Genomic DNA, 9,880 nt, shown 5'->3' with positions numbered 1-9,880 from the left:
TGGTATTTAGAACTATATATTTAAATATGCAATGAATGTAAACCATTGCAAAAGATTTATGTGGCGTTATGTATGTTAAAAACGCATTTGTAGTATAACAGTACAGTGTGAGTTTTGTTGTATGCAAAAGGTGGAGTAACTTGTACAGTGGAATACAAATCAATTTGAATTCTTATTGAAAGTGGCCAATATGATAACAAAAAAAGATAGTTTTAAAGAACATACAACATAAATAAATATTTTAACATAATTAGCATTCCAGATGTGTCTGAAAAACAACATCCTCTAAACCACTATTCCCTGTTCCTGGCAGTTTGGCATTGGCATGTTTGTATGTGTATTGTGCATTTTCTCAGAAGCTCAGAGTGTGTCTGTTTTGTTAGTTGCTAGACTGAAGGAATATACAGGATGGCCGGAGAAGATCTACAGGTCATTATGTAACTTTATCCTGTTTATAAAGGGGAAGGTCATTGTACACAGATAACTGTGACCCTGTGAGATTCATACACAGGATGTCTGCTGAAGTCCCATCTGTCTCCACCACACTACCCTCTATTCTCCAGGATATAATAAGGGGGATGATAATTGAGTTACCATATAACTTGGAGAGCAGCACAAACAGGCAAAAGGCATTAAGGAAAGAGTTAAAATCCAAACTCCACACACCTAGCCTGTTAAAAGGGTGGGGGTGTCCTGGGGTGGGAGGGGAGAGCTATAAAGGAGAGTGTATAATCAGATAAAGAGTACAATCAGAGACATACAGAAAACAGACAGTACAGCCAAATATTGAGATGGAAGAGGAGTCTGACAACTTGACCATCCTTCTGGGGATGCCAGACTGTGAATATGATGAATGGAATCCATCTGTAGGGCTGATTCCAGCTGCATACCTCCTTATCTTCTTCTTAGGCATCACAGGCAATGGCCTAGTGCTATGGGCAAGTCACCGTCACAAGGACAGGCCACGGGCCGCGGACTCCTTTATATTGCAGCTGGCACTTGCTGACCTGGCTTTTGTTGTGACCCTGCCACTGTGGGCAGTCTATGCTTCTCTGGGATACCACTGGCCCTTTGGTAAGGTTGCCTGCAAACTCAGTGGTTATCTAGTGCTGCTCAATATGTATGCCAGCGCTTTCTGTCTCACTGCACTGAGTCTGGACCGGTACATAGTAATTGTGCTCTCCCCGGGGCCAGGTCACCCACGTTCTCCACTTTCCAACTCAGTGGCAACCATAGTTACTTGGACAAGTGCAGGACTCCTAGCTCTTCCTGCCCTCATCTTCAGGAATACAGGACAGACGGATGAGCTATGGGACAACCGAACTGTGTGCTATATGGACTACTCATCTGTGGACAGCAGTGGTCAAACTAACTCATGGGAAGCTGGATTGGGATTTTCATCTACACTGTTATCCTTTGTCGCTCCATTTTGTATCATCCTTTTCTGCTACGTGGGCATCGGCCGCAGAGTCTCAGGCCACTTCCATTTGCCCCTAGTTGCCAGACGAAAACGACGATTATTAGCCATTATGGTTGGCCTGGTGGTCACTTTTGGGGCATGCTGGGCCCCTTTTCATTTGGTGAAGAGCATCTATGTGCTGATGAATGCAGAGGTTTTGCCTCTGAGTTGTGCTCTGCATGTTTTTCTCAACAACCTGCACCCCTATGTCACCAGTTTAGGATATGCCAATAGCTGCCTGAACCCCGTTCTGTATGCGTTTTTGGATCCCAGATTCAGAGGACACTGCCGCAGATTGCTGGGATGTGGAGTTATCTTCAAAGGTAACGAACAACAAGTGGAGGGCAAGGAACAGAAAGCAGGGGGAGGCAGCTCTTCTGCTGGAGTTGCTGAAGACGGCCGTAAGCGTGATAAAGTCTCCACAGAAGAGGAGGAGATGACCGGGATTAAGGATTAAGCATGGGGGAATAATGAGGATATTTTGTATCTGTTAAATCAATCAATGTTTGTGTTGCGTTTTTCTTACACCTAGCCTTTCTAGGCAATTCCTGCATTTGACTTTGTACAATCCTATCACCAAACAGAGAAGACCATTTGCAGGGAAAGGACATTGATGGACTCCATGATTCATGTGTTCCCCAAAGACTGAAGCACTTAATAGACTGTGGTTTTTTGGGAGAATGTTATTTTGTATTTTGTGTTTTTTTTACAATTTTAACAATAAAAAACTTAAAATTATCTGGTTTAATTAAAATGATCACATGGTCATCCAAAAACTATACAAATGATAATAAAAAGTTGTAGGGTTTAGAATGTGACCTGGGTTAATAATGGCTTATTTAGTAAGATATTGCAGCACAAATCTGGTGCAACCAATAATAGCCAAATAGATCTTACTGTAACTATTATTCCGTCTATGGGATGTAGCATATTTGTGTTAGTTGCCTTTTTTTTCCACTCTTTTGTGTCTTTATATCTTCCCATTACAATAATACAACCAACCACCAAGTATACTTTAAACACCTTATTATATATACAATGCTTGATACATTATCAGGACCACAAAAAAGTAGAAAGAAATTGCAAAACTAATAATATAACTAAACATATATACTGTTTGGTTTATTTAGTTTATCTAGTACAAGTGTTTTACAAAATGATTTGCAATTGCCTGCAATTAAAGGTCAAAGTGATTATTCTAAGAAGCAACTTCATTTTTGTTGCCAGAGAGCAAATTACATCTTATTACTTATAAATAAGACATACAGATAGTTGCGGCAGAACTTAGTAAGCGCAGTAAGCATGGGGATTGGGCGCCATGTACTGAAAAATATTTATTTCTGGCACTGTCAATGTGTTCTTTTGTATTCCAAGTCCCTGCATTGAACTGAACAGGGATTGAAATAAGCACAGTGTTATGGGGGAGCATAAGGGGGCTGCACTGCACACGTGCAAGCTCCAGCAAAGGCACCAGCCCTGTACACAGCCTCATTTATAATTAGGAACAAAGCAAAAAAAAGTGCACATTTACTCCTGGACAAACCATATTGCAATACAAGGAGTGCAAATACATTTATTTATTTATTTATTTGCATGTAGGGAACATATTGGCTTTTGCATGTAGCACAAATACTGGGCAGCTTTATTTTTATACTGTAATATAGAGCTGAGCTAGGACACCCTCCTCCCAACTCTAAATCTGTCCGCACATTTTAGATTTGCCCTCCTGCAGTGCAACATTTGCCAAGGTGCAAATTTTCCCCTATTTTTTGCTTTTTTGTCTGGCTTTATTCAAAAGGTTGCATAATTGAGTTTGTAACACTCCCCCCCCCCCCCCATTCATTATAATCCTAAGAACAGGAACTAACATTTTGAAACCAAACAGGCTTATTTGGTAATGTGGTACTAACAACAACCAATCAATTATCATTCATAAAACTAGTGTAAGTTAGACTAATGACAAGATGCCTGCTTGTTTGGTTTCAGCTACCATATACTTTAGCTATTTGTGTTATGTGAAACTTAGTTCTGCAAAAAAAGAAACATTTAGTACTACCCATATTTGCCCACTCTCCCGGAATGTCCAGGATTCTCCCGAAATCCGGGAAGGCCTCCCTGACTTCCGGGAAGGCCATATTCCCGTATCCTGTCCATCATGCCCACTTCCTAGTAAAGTGGGCAGGATGGGAGCCTCCATGACGTGATTTTCAGTGAATTGTGCTATTTCGTTCCCACCCTCAGCGTCAAAATTACACTTTTGCGTCATTGTGTGCGGGGGTGTTGTCAAAATTATATCATTCACCCCACCTCCTTTTGTCCTCATACTTGTAAAAAGTTGGCAAGTATGGTATTACCCCATGTGTATTTATATACAGGTATGGCATATTTCATCTGGAAATCCATTGTTCCGAAATTTTCAAAAAAAGTAATTGCTGAGATTCGGTTATAATCAGGGGCGGGCTGGCCCAGGGGGCAGGTGGGCATCGGTCCTCGGGCCGCTCATTTTCACTGCTAATCGGGCCGCCCGCCCCCAGAACGCAATTTCGGCTGCTTTTTAACGGCGGCCGCATCCCATGACACGAGATGTGGCCGCGTCAGCGCCCAGGCGGCCGCATCACATGACACGCGATGCGGCCATGTCATGGGACGCGGCCGCATCGCGTGTCATGTGATGCGGCCGTCTGGGCGCCCCCCGGGCTGAACTCTGCCAGCCCGCGTCTGGTTATAATGTCATGCACACAAACATAATCACTTAGTGCCTCTGCCTACTGTCACTCTGAGAAGCAGTAATAAAAGATGTAATGGAGGGGATTGGTAGGGGCAGTGTGATGAATATCGTGATATTCACTAATTGTAATTTAGTATATTTTAATCATGGTGCACCAGCCCCTACATTTTGTTACATGCAGGAAAAGTACTGACTGCTTATTTTACACAGTTGTTGAGAATTAAGCCAGGACACGCCACTTTCCAACTATTAATTTGTCCCCACATTTTAAATTTACCCCCTGCAGGGCAACATGGTTTTGTTGAGGTGCAAATTTTCTCCTTTATTTGCTTTGCTCCTAACTACATGAGGCCCAAAGTGTCTTTATTGCTCAATAAGTGCAATTACAGATTGCACATATATTGTGGCAATTTATTTCTATAGTTCCTACATATTACGCAGTGCTTTACAGAGTGTTTACTCATCCACATCAGTCCCTGCTCCAGGAGTGCTTACAATCTATATCCAACCTGACAGTATGGTTTGGAAGTGTGGGAAGAATCCAGAGGACCTGGGGGAGACCTACACAAACACGGGGTGATCGTACAAACAACACATAGATGGCCCCAGCACTGTAAGGTAGCAATTCTAGCCACTAAGTGAGCATACGTCCCGAAAATGAAAAAAGAAAGCTTCCCAGTTATCACAATGACAGAACAAAGTCCATGCCTATACCTTACAACTGTCTGATTTTGTAGGGACAGCCCCGCCATCCTGTCACGACTGATAGTGGGTGTATGACTGGTAGAAAGTACCTGCTGTTGTTGGCGCAACTCAGAGGAAGGCGCGGAGTCTAACGTGCCCCTGGTATTCACCAGGAACCCCCGCAAGGAAGTATGGACTCCGCTGCAGGGACACGCAGGTCGCGGTCCTTCCTAGAGTCCACAGCGAGATACAAGGGGTAGTCAGACAGGCCGGTTCAGCAACGTTCAGGTAGAGGAGGTACAAAGGGAAATCCAGAAGAATGGTGAGGCAAGCCGGGTCGGTAACGTTCAGGGAGTGCAGTACAAAGGCAGAATCCAGATAGGGGTGGTCAAACGGTCCGGGTCAAAAGGGTCACAAGCAGCACGAGGAATGTCAGGGACAAATACAGCAACTGGAACACACAAACGCTGGAGACAGGAAGACCTGATACTCTGGCACTGATTATAGGGCAGGAAGAGGTTGAAATAGTGTGGAGGTCCAATCAGCATCAGCGCTGCAGCGCTGTCATACCTGCCGCCGGGAATCCTACATAGCGTCCCGTTGCCTAGCAACGGGGCGCGTCATACAGCAAGGGGTCAGGCAGGGGGAATCCGGAAGTGATGCGTCTGGTTGCCTAGCAACCAGACGCGCGGTCAGGCAGTCAGGCGGCCGTGCGGACGGCGCCTGACAGTATACCCTCCTCTTCTTCCTCCTGTTTGAAGGAACTTTTTGAGAATTCTAGGAGCGTGAAGGTCCTGCTTGTCCACCCATGATCTCTCCTCTGGGCCAAATCCTTTCCAATGGACAAGAAATTGCTGTTTGCCACGAAGACTGCGAGAGGCCAAGATCCGATTGACTTCGAATTCAGTTCCAGAAGAGGTTTGTATTGGTGGGGGACGACAGGGAGGTCGATAGAATTTATTGAGTACCACTGGTCGTAGTAATGAGACATGAAAAGTATTATGACATCTCAGAGAAGGGGGAAGTTTCAATTTAAAGCATACAGGATTAATGACTTGCATGATGGTGTACGGACCAATAAATCGAGGAGCCATCTTCATAGAAGGAACCTTGAGTCTTAGGTCCCGGGTGGATAGCCATACTTGGTCTCCCACCTTTAAGAGAAGAGTGGCCCTCCGATGACGATCTGCAAAGATTTTGTGATGCTGAGTAGCCTTGAGTAAAGCCATCTTAGTCTTAGCCCAAATGAGAGAAAACTCCCGATAAAGAGTATCTACGGCTGGAACCGGTGAAGAGGACACTGGAAAAGGATCCGGAAACACAGGATGACTTCCATATACAATAAAGAAAGGGGAGAATCCGGTAGACTCATGAATGTGTTGATTATGGGAGAACTCCGCCCAAGGAAGGAATTGAGACCATTTATTCTGGTTGTCGGAGGTAAAACAGCGGAGGAATGTCTCGAGATCTTGATTGATTCGCTCCGTCTGTCCGTTGGTTTGCGGATGATATCCCGAAGAGAATTTCAATTCTATGTTCAATCTCTTACAAAAGGTTCTCCAGAAATGGGATGTGAATTGGACTCCACGGTCCGAAATGATCTCCTTCGGGCAACCATGTAATCTGAATATCTCTTTGATGAAGATATCTGCCAAACGACTGGCCGTGGGCAGTCCAGATAGAGGAATAAAGTGTGCCATCTTCGAAAATCGATCAATAACCACCCAGATAGTGGTAAACCCTGCACTGAGGGGTAGGTCCGTGATAAAATCCATGGCCACACTTTCCCAAGGAGCATCGGGGATAGGGAGTGGACGAAGAAGGCCTGCCGGAACTCTTCTACAAGTTTTGTGTTGAGCACAAGTAGTGCAGGAAGCAATAAATTTACCAATATCGGCACGTACATTAGGCCACCAGAAGCGTCGGCAAAGCAGCGATGTTGTCTTCTTTATTCCAGCATGGCCGGCAATGCGGGATGAATGAGCCCACTGCAGGGTCTTGAGCCGGAGATGGGGTTCCACGAATGACCGGCCTGGAGGAGGAGAGGACGTTTTGGTCCTAGTAAGGGCTACGATATTAGCAGGATCAATAATATGCTGAGGAACCAACGGTCTTAAACGATCGGAATCGTCAAATGAGCGAGATAATGCATCGGCACGTCCGTTCTTGGCTCCCGGGCAGAATGTGAGCTTCATGTTAAATCGAGCGAAGAAGGATGCCCAGCGGGCTTGCCGAGGATTAAGGCAACGAGCCTCTTGAATGAACACTAGGTTCCGATGGTCGGTAAACACAGTAACAGGAAATATAGCCCCCTCCAACAGATGTCGCCATTCCTCCAGAGCCGCCTTGATGGCCAGTAACTCCTTGTCCCCTATTCCATAATTACATTCACTAGGAAGAAATCGTCTGGAGAAAAACCCACACGGGTTGTGTGAGCCAGCCGGAGACTCTTGAAAAAGCACCGCCCCAATGCCTACAGAGGATGCATCTACCTCTAAGAAGAAAGGTCGTTCTTGATCTGGCTGGGACAGAACTGGGGCTGAAGAAAATGCTTTCTTTAACATTATGAAGGCAGACATGGCTTCCGAGGACCAAACCCTGGGGTTGGCAGTCTTCCTGGTTAAAGCTGTAATGGGGGCTATAATGGTGGAGAATCCCTGAATAAATTGGCGATAATAGTTTGCAAAGCCGATGAACCTTTGAATAGCTTTAAGGCCTTGTGGCTGAGGCCAGTCCAGAATAGCTGACACCTTGGTGGGATCCATACAAAGACCTTGACCCGACACAATGAAACCAAGAAAAGGTACCTGGCTAATCTCAAACACACATTTCTCCAGCTTGCAGTAGAGGTGATGTTTCCGGAGTCTACGTAAGACCTCCTTTACTTGTTCCCGATGAGTCTTCAGATCTTTAGAAAATATTAATATATCGTCTAAATACACTACCACAGAAGTGTACAACAGGTCATGGAAGATATCGTTAACAAAGGTTTGGAAGATGGCTGGGGCGTTGCAGAGGCCGAAGGGCATCACCAGGTACTCGAAATGTCCATCTCTGGTGTTAAAGGCCGTTTTCCATTCGTCTCCTTCTTTGATGCGAATCAAATTATAGGCCCCACGGAGATCTAGTTTGGAAAAGATTTGAGATCCACTGAGTTTGTCAAAGAGGTCGGAGATGAGGGGTAGTGGATATCGATTCTTGACAGTGATGCGGTTGAGAGGACGATAATCAATACAAGGCCGAAGAGACCCATCCTTTTTCTTAACAAAAAAAAACCCTGCACCCGCTGGGGAAGTGGATTTGCGGATAAATCCCCGTCTCAGGTTTTCTGAAATATATTGAGACATGGCTGACGTCTCAGGACGAGATAAAAGGTAGGTCCTTCCTTTGGGGATGGGTTGGTCAGGAGATAAAACAATAGCACAATCCCAGGGACGATGAGGAGGCAAGATCTCCGCTTCCACTTTACTGAATACATCTTGGAATTCTATATAGGCCTCAGGAAGGTGGGTTAGCTCGGAATGAGCCATTACTTGACATTTTGGAGGCAAGACTCTAGACAGACATTCAAAGCGACATCCTGAACCCCACGACATGACTTGAGCGTGGTTCCAATCCATCTGAGGAGAATGTTTTCTCAGCCACGGTAGCCCCAAGATGAGGGGATTAATGGACCTCGGCAACACCAAAAGTTGGATCATTTCGCTATGAAGTACTCCTACCCTCAACCGAACAGGAGACGTCACGGAGGAGATGGAGCCGTGAGTGACACGACTTCCGTCGACTGCCGTCAGAGATAACGGTTGGGGCAATGGGTTTAGAGGTATTTGGAGCTGCGAAGCTAGATCTGCCGAAATGAAGTTCCCGGAGGAGCCGGAGTCCACAAAGGCCGTGGTGGAAAAGGTACCCTTGGGGGTGCTCAGGATGACAGCCATCTGAAATTCTGGGGAATTTTCTTTAGGATAGGGAGCAACTGTGGATTCTCCTAAAACGGCCTCCCCGCCACCGTTTAGGAGGAAGAGTTTCCCGGTTTCTTGGGACAAACTCTTAGCAGGTGTCCCGGATCTCCGCAATACAGACACAGGCGTTGTTTGAAGCGTCTCTCCCTCTCTTCAAGGGATAATTTAGAGCGGCCTACTTGCATTGGCTCGTCCACTGGCAGGATGGGATTTTGGAACTGGGGTGCTAGCCGTGGTATGAACCGTTTGCCGGGAGAGCGTTCTTGCGTGCGCTCTTGGTAGCGCAAATCCACCTTGATGCACATGGAGATGAGAGAATCTAACTCAGCCGGGAGTTCTCTGGAAATTAGCTCATCCTTAATCCGGTCCACCAGACCTTGCCAAAAGGTTGCCACCAGTGCTTCGTTATTCCATTTTAACTCGGAAGCCAGGGTTCGAAATTGAACTGCGTATTGCCCCACGGACAGGTCACCTTGGCGGAGGTTTAACAAGCTGGTAGCTGCAGAAGCAACTCTTCCGGGATCATCGAAGACTTTCCTGAAAGCTTCAATGAAAGAGTTGGAGTTATTAAGAAGTGGACCCCCTTGTTCCCATAAAGGTGAGGCCCAGGCAAGGGCTTGACCACTGAGGAGGGAGATGAGAAAGGCTACTTTGGTGCGTTCTGAAGAAAAGGCCCCTGGGTTGCACTCAAATTGAATGGCACATTGGTTCAAAAAGCCCCTGCACTTCTTGGGATCACCGTCAAACTTTTCGGGTGTCGGGATGCGTACACCGGAGGCCGCTGTAGAGACCGTAACCACACTGGATGCTGTGGATGCCGCAGAGGTTATGGCTGGTGTAGCGGGTGCAGCATTCTGAAATGTATCGAAGCGGGAAGCAATCCCTTGGACACATTGTAGAAGATGCGCTTGGGCTGCTTCTTGTTGCTCCACTCGTTGAGCCAAATGCAGGAGTAGGTCACGAGCAGACGGTTCACCAGACCCCTCCGTTGTCATGGCCAGAGTATACTGTCACGACTGATAGTGGGTGTATGACTGGTAGAAAGTACCT

General features: G+C 46.0%; 1 protein-coding gene across 1 annotated transcript; it reads left to right on the top strand.

Annotated features, from left to right (window-relative positions):
- Positions 1 to 726: 726 nt before the first annotated feature.
- Positions 727 to 2,151, top strand: LOC142160386 (apelin receptor-like). The gene has a single exon (XM_075215294.1). It carries the CDS (start codon positions 792 to 794, stop codon positions 1,914 to 1,916), a length of 1,125 nt encoding a protein of 374 aa, XP_075071395.1. The 5' UTR covers positions 727 to 791; the 3' UTR covers positions 1,917 to 2,151.
- Positions 2,152 to 9,880: the final 7,729 nt, after the last annotated feature.

The sequence above is a fragment of the Mixophyes fleayi genome, chromosome 6 (genome assembly GCF_038048845.1).
Source record: "Mixophyes fleayi isolate aMixFle1 chromosome 6, aMixFle1.hap1, whole genome shotgun sequence".
Taxonomy (NCBI): Eukaryota; Metazoa; Chordata; class Amphibia; order Anura; family Limnodynastidae; genus Mixophyes; species Mixophyes fleayi.
This window is presented reverse-complemented; position numbering and strand designations above follow the sequence as displayed.

Coding starts and splice junctions, on each gene's coding strand:
- LOC142160386 (XM_075215294.1), top strand. CDS start 792: ATGGAAGAGGAGTCTGACAACTTGACCATCCTTCTGGGGATGCCAGAC.